The 19,550-nt window shown below is 36.4% G+C and overlaps 1 protein-coding gene across 5 annotated transcripts in view; it reads right to left on the reverse strand.

Annotated features, from left to right (window-relative positions):
- The window catches only part of fam135a (family with sequence similarity 135 member A), a 69,646-nt gene that overhangs the window by 5,615 nt on the left and 44,481 nt on the right, over nucleotides 1-19,550 (reverse strand). For 4 of the 5 annotated variants that reach the window (XM_008118876.3, XM_062982038.1, XM_062982047.1 and 1 more), the window contains 10 exons: nucleotides 18,291-18,368; nucleotides 15,350-15,405; nucleotides 13,828-13,983; nucleotides 12,067-12,140; nucleotides 10,541-10,695; nucleotides 7,364-9,644; nucleotides 5,171-5,331; nucleotides 3,871-3,962; nucleotides 2,563-2,660; nucleotides 1,498-1,649 (listed from right to left, as the gene is read on the reverse strand). In XM_008118876.3, the coding sequence (XP_008117083.2) occupies nucleotides 1,498-1,649; nucleotides 2,563-2,660; nucleotides 3,871-3,962; nucleotides 5,171-5,331; nucleotides 7,364-9,644; nucleotides 10,541-10,695; nucleotides 12,067-12,140; nucleotides 13,828-13,983; nucleotides 15,350-15,405; nucleotides 18,291-18,368 (3,303 nt within the window). The remainder of the gene's footprint in view (nucleotides 1-1,497; nucleotides 1,650-2,562; nucleotides 2,661-3,870; nucleotides 3,963-5,170; nucleotides 5,332-7,363; nucleotides 9,645-10,540; nucleotides 10,696-12,066; nucleotides 12,141-13,827; nucleotides 13,984-15,349; nucleotides 15,406-18,290; nucleotides 18,369-19,550) is intronic. The other variant, XM_003215499.4, reaches the window with a different exon arrangement.

Consider the following 19,550-nt stretch of genomic DNA (forward strand, 5'->3'; position numbering starts at 1 on the left):
TTAGAAGTCTCTGATGAAAAGTAGTATAGAAATGTCCTCATCATATGTATATTTTTGCACATTTCATACAATTCTTGGATTTAAACTGCAGGTCCCAGTCTTCATGTATAAGAGAAGTTAGTATAATCTTCACTTTTTAAGACTGAATGAGAGCACATTCCTGTTCCTAAAGGCCAGAGGTAGAATGTAGTTATCTCCTTAACAGGTAGATCAGTGTGAATATGTTAACAGGAAGGTTATTTCTCGCTGCTCTGCCCAAAAGTAGAAACTTCCTCCAAAGGTGCTGGACTGTCTGACTTGAGATACCCCTTTAACAGGAACATCAGAATATTTACTTGATCATGTTTCCTTTAAACTGTAATTCTTCTGACAACTAAGGAACTCAAGTTTAAGAACCTTGGTTTCTGAATACATTCATATTTATACTAAGTTTATTACACTTCATGTGGCAGACTTTCAGCCTGCAGTCTCTACTGTGTTTTTCCTTAAAAGATTAAGGTCCACCGCCTGTAGTTAGGTGCAAAACAGTGATTAAAGACATTTGCGTTCAGTGCCAAAAGTGAAATCTTTTTTGCATACAAATCTGCTTCTCATTTGAGTTCAGCAGCTTAACTGAGGAAGAAAACACAGTTGTTGCAACTATAAAACCACTGAGTTGGAAATTGTGTATTATAATCCACCAAGGCTTCTTCTATATTGCCATATAAAATCCAGATTATCTGCTTTGATAATGGTCCCTTCCACACTGCCCTATATCTCAGGATCTGATTTCAGATAATCTGTTTATCCCAGATTTTCTGGCAAAGGAGACATATAATCCAGTTTAAAGCAGATAATCTGGGATCAGATCCTGAGATATAGCACAGCATAGAACTTAGGGTCCTTCCGATCCCAAATAGACCTTCAATGAATTTGTAGCACTTTATCTGTTATCTTGAGTTTACAACTTATAACAAAGTGCACTTTAGCTAGTCTATTACTCAACTTCGCTGTTTTTAATTCCGTGTTTTATTAAGTGTTCATAGTTTAATGTTTGAATTTTATAATTGGTGTATGTTTTGTTTACTGATGTATTGTTTATTGTCACTGTTTTTATCTGATATTATCTGTGAGCCGCCCCGAGTCCCTTTCAGGGGAGATGGAAGCGGGGTATAAATAAACAACTTCTTCTTCTTCTTCTTCTTCTTCTTCTTCTTATTATTATTATTATTATTATTAGAAGGGGCTGGAGAACTCTACTGGCAGATCCACTGGTATATCCTTCTATAGATCATTAATGAAAGTTTGGCACCAAAGGGATAAACAGACAACATGTAAAACTTACTGAAATAAAACCTGAGCAATTGACTTATTAGCTCTAAATATCCATATCGTTTGTAGTAGCTCCAGCGTACATTCATTTTCACAATGAACAGGAAATTCCACATGCATCATTTTACATGGGCATCACACAAATATTGAATCCACTTTCTAAATAAATACCCAAACTGTTTTTACCTGTATTAACAAGAGCACTGCTGTTGTAGAGTGTGCCAAGATGTGGTCCAGACAGAGACAGGAAGGTGTAAAGTTTGCCAAGGTAAAATTTAAATCTGGGTCTTGTAAGCACCGAGCGGATTATTAGATTACCTAATGAATGCCCAATAAAACTGAACAAAACAAAAAGGGAGCATGACATTTTGGAAAAGCTTTTTTAAAAAAGAAATCTGTAAATAAAGGCAGTTACACTAGCTCAACTTCATGATGTATAAAAAGCAATACATATTATGCATACCTTGCTAAAGCCCAGAAATGATAATGCAGAGTAAAGGGAAACCTTCAAAATGCTTAAGACGATTACCAACAACTGGGATTTGTGAGAAGCAAACATGAGGGAGGCCAGTATACCATGCATTGTAAGCTCCCCTCTATCCAGGAAACAAAATCTTTGATGATTTTGAGCCTTCCAGTACCATTTATTTGATAGCGTCCCTCTGCTTATCTTCCACAGCTTCACTTACATAGAAAAATAGTATTTGTATGGACTTGGCAAGAATGTTCAGAAATACCAGCTAGCTTGGCTGAGAAGCTATAGAACGCCAAATTGTAGAAGCACAGATCACTTGTTCCTCTAGTACCTACAGCTGAGAGAGATACACCACTTCTGAATATATTTTATTTAGCTATCATGGCATACAGTCACTGTCAGAATGCTGTTCAGTGTTCCATACATCCAGCCATATACTTTTATTTAGCTCTCTAGTGAGCTAGTTTCAAGAACCGGGTTTGCACTTTAAACCATTATGGCCAGTAAAAAAAACAACTATATTTTGAAGTTGTGGATCCAACCCATTGGGCAATTTACTAGCAATTATGCTTCCCAATCTGTCCATTATGTTCACAGAGCACACAATGGACACTGTATACATGCTGCTCCCTGGTCTATCTCTGGTAGGAAAGACACTAAAGTAATTTTTTTAAAAAAATCTGTCCTTTAAAAATAAGATTTAAGATTATCCCTACAAGCTCCAGCTTGTATTCCATGTTCTGAAGAGATAAAATAACACATATTGGAATAATTACCTGATTCTTGAAATAGTTAGATTGTAAAATTGAATATATTGTATTATTTCATCCAAAAGACGATCAGTCATTGAATCAAAATCAGCAAATGTATCGTTCTGTGGAGGAAAAAAGTTTGGTGTTCTTAAACAAAGTTGAGTTCTGATAAACACGCATCCTTAATTACTGGTGTCAATAAGATGGATAACTGAATCAAAGTTAGTTGTGGTATCACCAGAAGGGAAAACCATGTAGGGAAAGAAGTAAGCTGTTCTTTGCACATTGCAAGACAATTTGCTTTAACCCCCTCCCCGGAATTATTTCTAACAAGGCACAATTGTATTATGTCTTCTACTTAAAATGGGTATGACAAGTATTTGTTTTCAAAACTTACCTGAAGCATCTCCTAGAATATCCAACCTGTGGACCTTACCTGTCCAATGGCTTAATTTCATTCAGTCCAATTTAAAAAAGAAAAGGGGGAAGTGTTGACTACCTCCAGAAAGTCAGAAAGGCTTTTTTCTGACTCTGTGAGGCACATGGCGTGCTAAAGGCCCAAGGCAGACAAGCTTGCATCTACTGGGCAAAGCCCCAAACTGGTTCTCAGCTAGAAAACCATAATAGAGACTCCTCGCTGTGTCTGTTGGTTCTGCAAACAGACATCAACATGTTTGTTGTCCTGAAAGGGGATGGTACAAGCTGCCCAATGAAATGATAACAGATCATTTCCTCCTGACATGGTGCCCCCTTCCATTGTTGAGACGAGGAACATCAAATGGATCAATTGCCTCCAAAACTGATTTATTTCTGGGACTTCCACTGTTTAGGAGATCAAGGCAGTGATTCCTTATTTCACTTAAGTCCAGGGAGGAAAAGGTGCATGTAGATATTAGAATGGATATACAGGGCACCACCATTAGAGGAGAAGGTATTGAGCAAAAAACTGTAATCAGGGGTGTGGGGCATTTATCTAAAGTAACTGATACAGTCATTAACAACTATGAGAGGACAGAAAGCTTCAAGTGTTTATTCTAATCAGGGCTGAGCCCTAGAACCTATTGTTGATGCCAATACTAATAAGATTGGTGTGAAGTTGCAGGAGATGGTGGCTCCACTCATGAGCAGAGTGCTTTCTCATTAAATAAACATATCCACTTAGCTATATACTTCAACAGCATGCATAGTGTTACAGCTTTAACTGCAAGGTTAACTTTTTGATGTACAATAGGATTCATATCTAACAATTTATGTCATAATTTGACCATCTACGTACAATGCTCATAGCATGTCATATTACATTAAAAAAATCTTCCCAACATTTGTGATTACCTGATTTTTCTCAGACATCAGGAAATCTATACGACTTCCAGGAAGACCAAGTTCAATGTATGTCTTTACTAATCTTAAATCTGCACTGTTACCTAAAATAAAGAGACAAAGATCAAGAATGAGAAGATATTTTCCCAGAAAAGATAACACGTGGCAATTAGAAGAAGTACTGATATGTGTTATCTTACCACAAAAATAAAATCTGTATGAAATACAAGTAAATACTGCTTTTATTTTAGTAATTAATTAATTTTAGTAAGTAATTGACTGGACAAATCTTCAAAGCAATATACAGTAGAATCTCACTTATCCAACATAAACGGGCCGGCAGAACATTGGATAAGCAAATATGTTGGATAGTAAGGAGGGATTAAGGAAAATCCTATTAAACATCAAATTACATTATGATTTTACAAATTAAGCACCAAAACATCATGTTTTACAACAAGTCTGCCACGTGTTTGGGAGTGTGGCTGCACTTGTGTTGTTGTTCGGCGTGATGGCCCGCTGCGTACTGCTGCCTAGAGAAACAGTTGTGGATCCGGGCAGGAGGCAGACTGTGTTGGATAATACAGAATGTTGGATAAGTGAAGGTTGAATAAGCGAGACTCTACTGTATTTGGATTAAAACTCCACTGAGTAGTACTCAGTGCTGAAACATGTGTAAACTGGCTTGAATCCAGTGTATAAACAGAGCCTGCTTCCAGCTAAAAACTTTGGGTACCATAGCTATGGTATTTTACATGTGAGCGTGGATCATTTCTATTAAAAAACAATCCACTGTCATTTCAATCAACTGAATTTTACAGAAAACATCAGGATTTCCTGATTAAGATTAGCAAGGCTTTTTAAAAAAGGTGTAACTTAAAAAACATTTTACTGAACATGACTGGATCCTCATAATGATTAGAATATACTTTCTTTCAGCATGGCTTAGCAGTTATCACATTTAAACCAAGATTTAACCTAAAACTCAAAAGAGATCCTTTTCCAAAACAAAAAGATTGAAATCACTTTCCTTTTGAATCTACCCACCCCCTGTAGCAAAAACACCAGAGAGAGGCACAATTGCCCATATGTACATCCCCACATGGGATGGGGCATTTTAAGTAAAACCGAAGTATTCTAAAGAGGGAGGAGTAAAGGACATCATTTGACGTTGGCGACCCTCCCTGGATACATCTAGAAAAAGAAGAAATAGCCTTGGAGCTCCCCATTGAGCTTAGAGGTCACACTTTTCTTACTCCTGATCTAAACTCTCAGAAGTTTTCTAATTCATGATGAACTACTAACAGCATACCATCTAGACCATGGACACAGACTATGAGATGTATTCCATCTTCTGTACTTTCCTCCTCTTCGGTACTGAAATAAGGTACTGCGGATGACAGTTTGGGAATATCACTGTACATAAATCCAGGGAGCTGAAGTTGCTTTAGTTCCTCTTTAGCCTGAAGGAATCTGAAACAAGCAGATCTTACTTAACCTAGTTGGTAAATGCTGCACACTAAGTAATGAATAATGTGATATATTTAATTTTCAGTACATTTATATGCATGTATTTGAAATCCTAGTCCATTCCAAAAAGAGCATCTCTAACCATAAAGTCATATGAACTCAGCAGTTTACTTACAACCATTTCTTGTCCCACTTTAGATATATATGCTGCAATAATTTCTTTGTGTAGCTTCCATAACACAGTTATATTAGCCCCTTTGGTTATGAAGAAATGCAAGAATTCCAGTCTTTTATATTGAAAAGGGACTTATGATAAAATCAAAATCAAAATCAAAATTTGTCTTGATATCTTGGATTTTAGGCCTGTTCCTGGGGTTACTTGGGGCTCTGATTCATAAAATTACACTGGATAGACTGCACCAGTTCTCATTTCTTAGAAATGGTTATCATGATTTTCGATGGGCAAGCAGATGGAGACTAATAGATGGCGTATGTTCTGTATCTCAAAAACTAGAGCTGATGGGGGAAACCGGTGCCAGTTTCAATCAAAGATACCCAGAAATAAGTCTAACATTTGAGACACCAAAATGTATGTTGGGACAGTGTAACAAATATGTTGTATTAAGTATGAATTATGCACAGTTGCGCTGAATCAAATGAAATTTCATGACAGAAAAACATGCCTTTAGGCGAAATAGAAAAATTCATAACCCACTTCCAATCTCAGTCATTCTTTTCAGATATCATTTCAGATAAAAGCACTAAGCAACAATTCTACCCTGTTGCGTCTGGACAACCACCTTATACCTCCATATGTCAAAATACTATACTCGCATTACACTACATTCTGAGAAGTACTTTGTGTAAAAACCACTCTTTGAGATTTTGTTACTTAACTGAAACTTTAAGAATGGAGCCATACTCCATACCTCAAATCAGAGATTATTAATCAGAACACAACTGAAGGGCAAAGCACTTGCCAACTTGGACAAAAGATTTAAATTGAAGTTCACAGCTTCCAGTTCCACCATAAGGTTCTCAATCGGTCTCAACAGCTGCTGGATATCATCAAGCAATCACCCAAATATATCTATATAATTTTCAACCTATGCCTTCCAGTTTCATTTCCCCATCACTTAGTGATTTTCCACAAAACTGAAAACAGTAAAAAACGCCACAAATTTATGCTATCTTCAAGGATTCATTTCTTTCTTTGGTGAATGTGGAAGCTGTGCCCTGGTGATTGCTTCTAGCCATAAGACTTTTGGAAACAGATTGGGGTGGACTTTTATTATTGTGCTGTCTTATTTTTAAGTTTTGTATTTCGTCTGTTAATGAATATTAACCTTTAATGTTTGAAAGTTTATAATTACTTTATAAAAGTAATTATCATTGGTTTAATTACTTTTACATTTTGACATTTATATTTTTAACTAGCATCACCCAATGTTGCCTCAGTGTCAGAGGGACCTCTGTCTCCTGCTTTCATTCCTTGGTTCTCTTTCCCTTCTCCCCCCCCCCTCTTTCTTTCCTCCATCTCCCTTTCCTGTCTTTGTGGCTCTTTCCTTCCTTCCTCCCTTCCCCTCATGTATGTATCATTTTAAACATGTTAACTGTCTTGAATCTCATTGAAAAAAGGTGGGATATAAAATTATTATTATTATTATTATTATTATTATTATTATTAACAACACCACCACCGCCGCCACCACCACCACCAAGGGGCAAATGAAATATGTGGCTTGTTCAATTGCAACATCTATCAAATCCCCACCATTGAGCAATGTTGCATTTTAATCCTGCTCCTGTTCCTCACAACTACAGTCTGAATGCACAATTATCAGAACTCTTTGATACCTTGATGGTGAATTCAGATGAAATCTCAGGTGTAAAAAGTGGGGAAAAAACCCACCTCCTCTTTGTAAATCTATTTTTCCTAAGAGTAATACTCATAAATCAAGTGCAACATACACAATTTGTATTTTTTCCTCTAACATGGTCATTACAAACAACTGTTCTGAATGATGTCACTTACGCTTGCATTTGAGGCTTGGGAGCCCACTCATACCAAGGGACAGATGAAGCAGTATTGCAGGAGACATTGCTGGGTGGCTTGAGAACTGCATTAGGTTTGTCTTTTGATGACCATAACACACTGTATGGATATCCTTTCAATGTAGAGGGAAAAGTCAAACTCCCCGGAGGATAGAATGGAGAGATATTTGCTGCATTTTCAAAAAGTTCCCTGGTCATTCTATCCGTTGTTAAAGAAGTCTCATTTGTGAGCCCAAATGTTTCCTCAGCATCATGGGTAGCTCCATATACACTGCTATCATCTGCTTCCTCAAAATACCCATTTTCAACCATGTCTTGGTCTTGCTCCTCCTCCTCCTCTGTTGAAACAGAACAAATTGTTCCCCTTTGAGGGCTAACAGAATTGTTAGGGTCAGCAGAATATATATTTGAAATCTCTGTACTACTTTGATAGCCAAAGTAGTTTTCTACAAGTCCTTGCTTCAACATATCTGTACTTCCTTCTGGTGAGATGATATTCAAATCTGTGGGAGTTTCATCATTTGTTGTTCTTGACAATTTCTCAGCTAGCTTTTTTGGCTCTACAGATTCATTAAAATCTCCTTCACTTGTTCTTTCTACACCACCCTCACTTGATACTGAACCTGAAACAACACAGGACCCCCCTGGACAAACAACTCCTGATGGAGTTTCAATTGTTTCTCCTACAGTATGCACATCTCTCTCCAATATTTGGGTATCTTTACAACCTGTGCCAATGTCCAAGGGTGGGTTGATATCTGTACATGTATCATCACCTGATAGCAACTGTAAAGGACATTTTGCATTGGAGGACAAAGAAGGCAGAAAAGTAGTTTCATTGTCAGACTGTTCTGAACATGATACACAGTGGTGTAGCAAAACCTTTGATTCCTCCTCATTGTCTTCACATTTTGTCAAGTCTATGGCTCCCAGGTCTAATACAGTTTTGCTGTCACTTAGCTGGCATTCAAGTGCAACAGATGTCTTTGAGTTTTCATCAGGGGAAAGATCATCATCAGAAGGAAGAGAATTTATCGATGTCAGGGAGGACTGTATTTCACTAACAGCACTTGTACTTTCTGTACAATGGCTCTCCACCAGGTTTTTCATATTGCAATCTGGTTTTAACAAAAGCTGAGGAAATATTCTCTCGGTGCTGCATGTACTTTGGCCTTGAGGAGTTTCAAAAGTCCCATCTGCATTTGGGTGCATTGCAAAAGAGCTCGGTTCACTTTCTACGCCAGAATCTGAAAATCTAGAAGATGCACAGGTAATGCTGACATCGGGCAACCTAAGAACATCTCCACTTACAGCTGCAGTAGGCATTTCCTTTGGTGACAGAGTGGACTGGCTGGTTGCATCCTTTGCTAATGAATCCTTAACGAGTCGGAAATTTGTTTCTTGCACAACTTCCTTTTCAAGCATCAGTTCCTCTTCTTCTGATTTAACTCTCTTTTCCAATTCTAGTTTGTCAAAAGTGGGCTGCTCCTGCAAATTCCCCCCACTTTCTCCACTATTTGAAACTTCAATTTGTGAACCTATTCTAACAAACACTTTCTCTCCCCCATGAATATTTCTGCAGTATGGTTTTACTTCTATTTTGGTAACTCCAGAGGTACCAGTATAATTTTCAACAGTAGTTCTAGGTATCAAGCTGCTATCCGCATGAGTACCCCCAATGCCTGCTTGGGGGAGATCAGATTTACCAAAAATGATTGAATTTGCACACTGAGAAACAACAGAGATATGTTGGCCTTCCTTACTCCCTTCCAGTTTGGTAGTAATTTGCTCAGTACTAGATGGTAAACCTGTAATTTGGTTCTCACTAATTTGCCGCATGAAGTTCTTTGTATCACAAGGATGTTTACCCACAGTAAAATCTAACCCTTCCTTCTGATTATCTGAAGGAGTTCCTTCAAAGTATTTAGAGATGTCATCTTGTGCTGCATTTTTCAAACATTTGTAGCCGACCAAGACAACAGAGTCCTTAGAGTTTTGCTTTACAATTTTCTTGGGATTTTCTGGTTTCATTGTTTTCATCAGTTTGGTAACTTTAACTTTTGATTTGTTTGTATCTTCATTCTTCCCTTTAGTAGACTTTGTGAACTGTTTTTCACTTTCTGACTGCCAAGCATGAGAGGCCACTGAACGATTTTTCAATTCTGGGCTGGAAAAGCCAGTTACACAACTTTCTTCAGTGTCTTTATCTGGTTTCTTGGAATCAGACTTCTGATGAGTTGTAGACCAGGGTACATCTGTCTCTTATTTAGAATTAAAAACAAAGAGGGAAAATATTTTAGGACAAAATAATGTAATCGCTTAATGCTAATAATATATCACAATTCTATTGATTTAAAATATGGATTTGAGATGTATGCATTTTGTGTTCCTTTATCCTAAGAAAGAAACAAAAAAGAAATAATATAATAAAAGTTAGGTCAGTGGTTCTCAAACTTTGTCCACTGCGTGTTTTGGACTTCAGCTCTCACAATTTGTAACAGCTGGTAAGATGGTTGGGATTTCTGGGAGTTGGGAGTCCAAAACACCTAGAGGACCAAAGGTTGAGAACAACTCGTTGCTCCTTCTAGTAAAGTATTGTCCATCTTCTCGTCTATCTATCAAACAATCATGTCATTTACATCCTGCTTTCCCCTAAAACTGGGACTTAATGATCACAGTGACAGTGAGCAGCAATCCAGAATTTCAGACAGGAGTCTTTCCCAGAACTACCTGGAGATGCCAGGAAACATCTGCATAGAAAGCACATATTCTGCTTCTGAGCTACAGCCCTCTATGGTTTTTTTTCTTCAACAAAGATATAAAATAGTGAAAGGCAAGTATATTAAAGCCTTCGACAATACAAGTATATTAATTTGTATTCAAATAGGCTCAACAATCAAGGGACAAACAGTGAGATTTTGGATGAACGCTGTCTAGCTGCAATACCAGTTACTATGTGGCAAGTTGCTCCTTAAGCCAAGGTGAGGCCCCCATAAGGAATGTCAGTTTTCTAACTTTAATTAGAAAAGCCAGTCTCAGGAAAAGCTATAGTGCATGTGTCTTATCAATCCTTGCCTCAACTATCTTGTAAGAACCTTGCAAGATTTAAATGTTTACTTCATTTCTCCATGGCAGAATCCAGCAAGCCTCGATTTACCTTCAGTCACAGAATCTAGATATCGATCTTCAAAGATTATAGGCAAGGAATTCAGATCTCCATCCAATTCACTGCATTCAATTGGGAGAGGTGGGAGAGAACTACAGAAGGAGGTGCTTTTTATTGCAGTACACATCTGAAGGTAGCTCTGGGCACTGAAAGACACCAGCTTCTCTTAAGATAGTTGTACAGAGGAAAATACACAATAAACTGTCTACCATACAACCAACATTTGACTGTGCAAGTGTACTAAGAGGTCATGAAAAACAAATAATAATCTATAAGTTGTAAACGTTTGGCTTAATAATGAAAATTAATCTATATAACTGAATCAAATTTTATTAAACAAGACTTATAAGCACCACCAGCAAAACTGCTAACAGTTTATAACAGAGTCAATCAGGTGCTGTCCTAATTGCAAACCAGAACAGTCAAAGTATAGTAAAAATGAAGGAAATGTTAGATGTACAGTTGCCTCTCAATATCCATACATTTAATACCATTGGCTTGAAAACATTCTCCCAACAACAAAAGCAATACTCCCAAAAGCAAACCTAGCTTTTGCAATATTATACAAGGGACACCGTTTTAATAAGTTGTTGTATATAATCGGACATGAGCATCCATAAATTTTGGGATCAATGGGGGGGGGGGGGGGTCTGATACCAAACCCCAGCAAATATCAAAGGCCTGCTATATAAGAGTTGTAGGCAGTGACTAGGAAGCTATACCCACAGTCAGTGGATTTAGTAATAAAATCTAATTCTGGCTAAATCTCCACATCTGAAGAATCAGCACTCACAATAAGCACTGCTCTCTGAAGATGCTTATAGAGGTAGTCCTCAAGTTATGAACAAGGTTATGTAGGTTTGTTCTTAAGTTGAATTTGTATGCAAGTTGGCACAGGTACATTTTAAGTTCTATCTATCTATCTATCTATCTATCTATCTATCTATCTATCTATCTTTGGATAGCATAGGGAAGTGTTAATACCCCTGTGATGTTTGATTTGCTGTCTGTTCAGAAGATTTCACCGCACTTTCTGTCCCTGTAATTTTGAAAAAATGTGGCTTGTTGCGGAAAGAAGGATTGGAGATAAAGCTTCTGTAGAGACACCTTTTACCCATGATAACTTTTCAGGAGTGAATTTCCTTTCCTTGGGACACATTTCTCTCACTTCCTGTGGTCTCACCCACATAACTTATCTATGTCGGATGTTTGCAACTCGGGGACTGCCTGTATATTGAATGAGTCACATAGACCTGATGTAGCTCCATCTGTGGACCAAAGCAATTCATTTGCCCCACAGCTTTATAAATAGACTGGTTAAGGGTGACTAAAACATCCTTCTGGAATGCACTTCACATCACAACATGTTAAACTAAAATATTTTATAAATGTATTTTACACATTTAAATACAGGCTGTGTGTTAGAGTGATCTTAAAATCAATTAGTTTATTTTCATTAAGTCAAAAAACAATGCATTTTCACTTCCGACTTAACATTTGTATTTACTGATACTTACTGAAGTTCCTGATATGCAAGGGCTGCTTCCCTTGGATGTTCCAGGCAAAAAAATGCTTCAGAAAATCTACGCACCTAAATTATTTTAAGAAAATATATTTTTTAAAAGAAGCTCACATGGTAGTAGTTTTTAATTTTTTTTGAAAGACACACACAGCATACCTACACAACAATGTCACAGCAATGGCACACAATTATTAATTTTAAAAAGAAACAGACACATAATACTGTTACAAAATAGTGAATTAAGCTGAATCAAAACCTTCTAGAAAAATTGTGAACAAGAACTCATTTCCCATACCTTTCAGTTTTGGTCTAGTGGTTCTCATTAATATTGCAATCCGGTGCTCCTCGTACATAATTTTAAACAAATTAAATAATCTCTCTCTCTCTCTCTCTCTCTCTCACACACACACACACACACACACACACACACAAATACAATAATGGTGCCTTTCTCCAAACACCACATATACAGGCATTAGAATATTACTACATTAATTTGAAAGATTCACATGTCCAAATGGACTTCAGTCAATAAAAAACTTATGTCAGCATAAATATCTTTAATAAGGTACAGAAGGACTCCTTTGTTGACTCTATCTAGTAACGTAAATTTGGACTCAGTGAATCTTACATTTCACAGTAATTGAGCACTCATATAGGTTATAACCTCAAATTTCACATGTTCTAAAAGACTATTCAGAAGTCTATGTTTGCAACCCTTGTCTCAGACAAGTAAGTCACGCTATAATTAACATGTCTTCTGTGCTGTATTTACAGTATTTATATTCCGCCCTTCCACCCTGCTGTGGTCCTTACACACATGCAAATGGAAGATTATCTGAAATCATGGCTTTTCACATGAGTTCCTACTTCCTCAATATGACACCTTCCAGTCCAGAAAACAGAAGTATCAGAACTGGTTTAAATCAGTGAGACGAGTGTTAATGGAAAGGCCTTAATTACATACTTCTCTAATATTAGAATGATCCACATTTAATGGCAGCAACCCTGAAGCCAGCTCCTTTTGGTTTCCTCCCATGCTACTCTAGCAATGCAGCTACCATCTCCTAATAAACCTGTTTTATATCAAATTGAGTTTTACTTTGTCATGGTTAGCAGGGGAAAGGTTAAAAACAAAATTATCTCTGCATGTTTAAGTGATAATTTATACGTACCTTGGAATTTTACTCTCCAAACTCTAATCTTTACAGTTTAATTTTCAACAATCTAGCTTTCCTATTACCTTATCAACACTATGTCAGGCTAATTCATCCCCCTTCAATCCTGCTTGCTTTTATGGCAATTTAGGTTAATTGGACAGTGCTTCATTCTAAACAATCGGTATCGAAACTTTAAATTGCTATGGGCTCCTCGGTCTAATCAGATGACTCATGTACCACTATGATTCACCTTGAGGGAGGGGATCCAGCTTTAGCGTTTAGATCCACAATTTGTTCTGGAGTGGAAAGGGTTTTGTGGGGGAGGGGAGAAGAACATTACATGTAAGGGTTTTGTTCTGGGGTTATTCTTTTGCATTCTACGTAATCTTTTTAGGGAAAAGGCATTTAAGAAGTGGAATAAATTCAAACGACCATTACCCAGTTTTCCACAAATCAATTTACAGTTCCGTTCATAAGCTAGGAATGTAACTAAAGATAACTTTACTTTAAAAGCTAAATTTAAAATGTAGTTTACGAAACTAGCTTTATTGCAATACAAGTTGGATAACTCACATCAAGACAAGTGAAATACATACACGGATTGTATGATGTTCTTGTGCTAGCAATGCAATGACGTCATCTTGGAAGTGAATAGCTTCGAGAAATTGTCCCCATAAAGCCATCAGTAGTGAACAAAGCTGGGCAAGGTTCATATTTATAAGTTCTGCCAGTTCATCAGGATTTTCCATTTTCTACATGAGAAAAAGACCCCCCAAAAACGTTTGTTTTTACAAATATAGGTTCTAAAGCTGAATCCCTATTTTTTTTTTACTATTTTTTATCAAAGGGAATTAACTTTTAATGCAAAACTGTATTTAAATTTTAAAACATCAGAGCCTATGGCAAACTCTTAATTAAAAAATCAACCTCTATATGAGACCAATGCTCATTTAGTCCATGAATCTTTTCTATAGCGTCAATATCACCTTTTGGCAATCACTATGTCCTTTAAATTTTCTGATTCCATTTAGCTTTAAGCTATTAAGCCACTGATGAATGTATCCACCAATCTGCCTATTTCCCCCTTGATAATCTACTCTGACCACACACATGATTATTATGTCATTTACATACAAGTCTTCCTACTTCATGGTTTTTAGATATATATATTCGGGAGGAGGGGCTAAATGCATGAACAATTGTCTTAAACATTCCATTCATAATTTTATAGAAGAAAATGTATCAAAATACATTTTTTTCTATTTAATATATATAGGCGGCAGGAGAGGGGGGAGAGAGACAAAAGACTTTGGGAAGAAAGTCCTAATATTTTATTTCATTTTCCGCCAGACATTCATATCAGTTATGTTTATCTCAAGGTAAGTTATGAATAAACACAACTGAAAAGATCAGTTCAAAATGATAAGTAGGCTTGTTTTCTTGTCCTATGATTACTATGTTTGGATGAATGTGGTAAAGAGACTTTGTAGAAAGCTTGGAAATCTCAGTATCAGGGATGATTTATTTGATTGTTTTGGCAATAATGACTGCTACTGTTAGTCCTTTTCCTCTCTGAGTAATAAGTGTCCCAAATGTGCTGCTCTACAGGAATGAAAAGAGGGATTTTATATGATACTTCTTGTGGGCTGACACCCATCTCTTTTTTGAAAAACAAAATACAAGCCACATGAGATACATACATCTTACCTTGTTGTCTCACAGAATTGCCAATGATGTAATTTTCTCAAGGGCTCTCTAAAGACCTACAGAACTTTGGGGCACAAGAGTGCTGTAATAATACTCTCTTGATCTCCTGCCATAGCTTTAAGGTATCCAAAACAATACTTCTTTTTCTTGTGCTACTGCACAAGGACCCATTATAATGTTGTGAAATTTATAATGGCGCAGCAATGAAGAGCGCAACTACCGGTATTTCCTCTCCTAGAATAATGTTCCCAGCTCTCTGTCTACATGAATATGACCATCCACAAAGAGATCAAAAAATCAAATAATAAAAAGGAATTATTTAAACCATAAAGGAGCCAGCTCTTAAACAACTGCTAACTAGGGATGGGGGAAACACAGTAATGTAACATTTAGGAAAATAAGAAAAAATACCTTTATTTCTTCACAGAGTTCCGATAGGCGTGCTTCTACATCTACATCTATGTTTTCTAAAAAGATTAGATTGCAATTAAATTAATATTTCTGTACATTTTATACAAGGCAAAACAAGACACCATTTAACCAGCTCAATTTAAAAACAAGTATTATTTCTTCATTATCATAGTCACTGTGAAAAGCCACTAAAACATTTCATCAAAGGTCACAACCATTTCTTTAAAGCAAGGCCTCACTTTTTCTTCAATTCATATACTACTATGAATATCACCCATGTGACGTTCCTGAGATCTCTTCTAATCAAATATTAGAAAGTTTGCAAGATATTACAATGCTCTGCAATGAGGCTGAAGTTTTATTAAGACTGAACACTCAAGCATGTTAGATAGCTTGCCATGCAAATCTTCACACCAGAAATAATTTTCAAGAGTTTGCATTTAAAATCCAAAAGGTGTTGAAAATTTTAAGATGCCCTCCTACATGTAGGGAATGTAAGAAGAACGCAACTGAAACTATTACTTTGGGATTTAATTAGACTCAAAAAGAAACAAACTTTAACTAAGTTAGGCTCATCTAACAGCTTGTAGACATCTAAGTCTCCTTTTAGGTTCCCAAACAAGTTGCACTGTCTTTTACTAAATTACTTCTCTAATTTACCAGAAAAGATGTGAATAAATGTATGGTTATGGTTTTCTGTGTTATCTTCAAAGTAAATGTGGAAGTTCTGAATTTTCTGCAAGACAGCAGGTTTTTTTTCCGTGTCAGGAGCAACTTAAAAACTGCAAGTGGCTTCTGGTGTGAGAGAATTGGCTGTCTGCAGGGATGTTGCCCGGATGTTTATTTTTTTGGGGGGGGGGGGTTTACCATCCTTGTGGGATGCTTCTTTCATGTCCATGCACGGAGCTGGAGCTGACAGAGGGAGCTCATCTGCACTCTCCCCGGGTTGGATTTGAACCGGCGACCTTCAGATTAGCAACCCAACCTTCGGATCAGCAGTCCTGCTGGCACAAGGGTTTAACCCACTGTGCCACTGGGGGTTCCAAGACAGTAGGTAATTTGAAAAACAGGTTGATTATATATGCAAAAGCCTATCAACTAATCTAATGCCAAAGGCTTAAAAACCCAACATTTGATTAATACAATATGACCCGAAACTTTAAAAAAAGGTTTCAGGATTGGTGATAAACCTTCAGTGAAGACACCTTTCCCCTGTAACAACTCTTTCAGGAGTGAATGTCCCTTCCAAGGGGTAGATTTCTCTCACTTTCAGTTTTCTCATCATTCTTAACTATGAGTTGTTTGTAAGTAGGATGTTTGTAACTCGGGTACTGCCTATAGTAGTATAGAATTAAGGATGGAAAGATAATTTTTGTGTTTTTTAAAGGCAATAGTAATTAACGTTTCTTTTAGTCCAAAATTGTCACTCTGGCATCCATACTGAAAATGATGCTTTTCTTATGTATTCATTCTTCTTTATGGATACATATATCCTTTTAAGCTAGTGCAGTTCATAACATGAGGGCTGAATTCAAAGTAGAATAGTATTAGATTAGCAAGTATGGAAGACCTACAGAACTACAGATTAGCAAGTAGTCATCCCTTGATGGGGTGACTGCTCCAACCTGAAGTTCCTATTCCACCTCAATTCTAATGATATATTCCAAAAGCAGGAAAATGTATTATAAGATAGCAAATGTTCAGATACGTTATATACACTTAGATACACATTTTTAGATGCAAGTTGGAAGAAGGGACACCAACTAATACTTTTAGGGGATGGCTTTTTCATAACAGTATAAGCTTTCAGTTACTTATACCTATCTTTCAAAATCTAGTGAGCAAGTGGTTTCACACCCAACTTAGGAAATGTATTAATCAAAAGTTGATATCCTGGAAGAAAATGATCAATTCCCATCAGAACAAAAAGGAATTATGTATCCTTAACAGTCATGCTTTCTTTGTTGAAGAAATCATTGGTCTTTAATAACACTGGTGGGTACAAACTGAGTTGGCAATGAATGCAACTGAACAGAGGGATTGCCACAAGGCCCAACTGAGCTTTGGGCTAGAGGAGAGCAAGATAAAGAAAACAGGGAGCACAGGAGCCTGCCATTTAGAATGAGGGCCAAAACTCTCTCCAATGGGCTCTATGGCGATCCTTCTATCTAAGCCAGGAAAAATCATGTTTAAAAGGCAACCACATTCACAATAAGAGTCTTGGTTCACCACCTTTACCATTTCGTCTTACTTATCAAGGAATTCAAAAGGTACCAGCATGGTACTGTTAATTCAGCAATAAGTGAGTTCAATGGAAATGGAAGATGGTACTCCAAAAGTGTCCTTCCTCACAACAGATTTTTTTTAAATACTGGGATAAATCTAAACATGCAACAGAATTGCTACTGAAGCAAGAAGGAAAAGGCACTTTATGCTGATTATTTCTTCCTTCTACAATCCCAAGTGCCAACTCCCATCCTCTTCCAGAACATGCTACAATCTCCTTCAGTTTGTTTATAGGAAATACGAGATCCTAAAGGAAGGACTGATAATGAAAAAATCTTCTCCCTCCCTTTAGGTTGTGTCACATCCTATTATTTGTAGAACTCTAGGAATGGGAAGTTTCAATCCAACTTACCGACCATCAGAACTTAAGATTTTAAGTCTATGGTATAATTTTATCCCATTATTTACGGTTTACAGCCATTTCTGGATTTCAAATAAGTAGAAATTGAACTAGTCATGAAATGAAAAGATTTCATCAACACTGCAAGGTCAGAAGCACAGGGCCTTGAAAGGAAATTATTGTGTTGGATAACTTTAGGCTCCTTGCTCCTGTCTAAACATAAAATAAGAGGTATCCTCTACAAACAACAAAAAGCGATGGTTTTATTATACAACCTAATGGGTTATAAAGATAACCCACTTGTAAAAAACATACCTAGATAGGCGTTCCCCTGGATTCGGTGGTATTTTCTTCTGAGAAGGCGTTCATAAAGGACCTGCATGCTGGGCTTCGCTAGTTATAAGGATTGTACACACGACTAGTTACTACACTCTTTTTTCATTTGTGCTTACTATTATTATTAGTCTTAAAATTAGTAATAAAGTTTATCACTCACCTAATAATTAGTGAAATTAAAGAAGAAGAATTAAAGAATATAATTTAGTAGAGTTTGGACTCTAGAGAAGGTGTTGGTGATGTACATTATTTTTTTAATTAGGTTTTTACAAATGGTGTAATTTTGGTTTCTTTGTTAAACCAGATAGATAGCCCAAATGCTAACAATTTCTGCTATTAAAAATAGTGTGAAGTATATTTACATGGCAATATATATATATATATATATATATATATATGCCAATTTTGAAATAAAAAATGTACATCAGAAAGCTAAATAAATAGAAAGCAAAAGTGACAACAGATAATGCAAGCAATCAAAAGGGTGAGAGGAAGCAATACTTTTCTGAAATTTAATGATTTCGGGATCAGTTTTCCCCAAAACCCCACTTGAATCTCAATATTTTGCAATTTATTTTCAAGATAAAAAAATTCTAGATAGCTTGTACATTATATTGTTATAAGTTAAAGAACACTATTTTTCAGTGAATGTAACTGTGCATTCTATTGCATGTAACCAGGCCTTAGGGAGTTCATCCAACTTTTTACACATACATAGTATAGTGTTCACTGAATTGCACCCACTATAATTAGAAATAGATTTGTTTAGATTGATGATAGCAATATTATAACTTAGCACCCAGGTGAATATAAAGTTAGCAAAAGGCCAAATTAAAATATTGAACTGATTGTTTAAAAAAATCAGAAATAAAATGTTAAATAGAGAAAATGTCAGCAAATAGAAGCATAATATATAGAAAACTGTTTCTTATATAGTTTGAAATTACTCTTTTTACAACAGGATTGAGCCTTACTAATTTCTGGGATTGATGCACTACTTGACAAGAACAGAATAGCATCATTTCAGTATTTTTGAGATATCCCCTATGATTGAAATGCACTTATATAATGGAAAATATTAACGACATCAAAGAGAACAGCTTGCTTTATCAGTATTAGAAAGGTAATTCATGACTGCCTAGTGGGCATATTTTTATATGCAAAGGTAGGTTACATAAAATGGTAGTTTAAGGAATGGAAGAAGAAAAATAAAATTTAGAGGGTTGGGTTGTGCTCAAG

The sequence above is a fragment of the Anolis carolinensis genome, chromosome 1, assembly GCF_035594765.1.
Source record: "Anolis carolinensis isolate JA03-04 chromosome 1, rAnoCar3.1.pri, whole genome shotgun sequence".
Taxonomy (NCBI): Eukaryota; Metazoa; Chordata; class Lepidosauria; order Squamata; family Dactyloidae; genus Anolis; species Anolis carolinensis.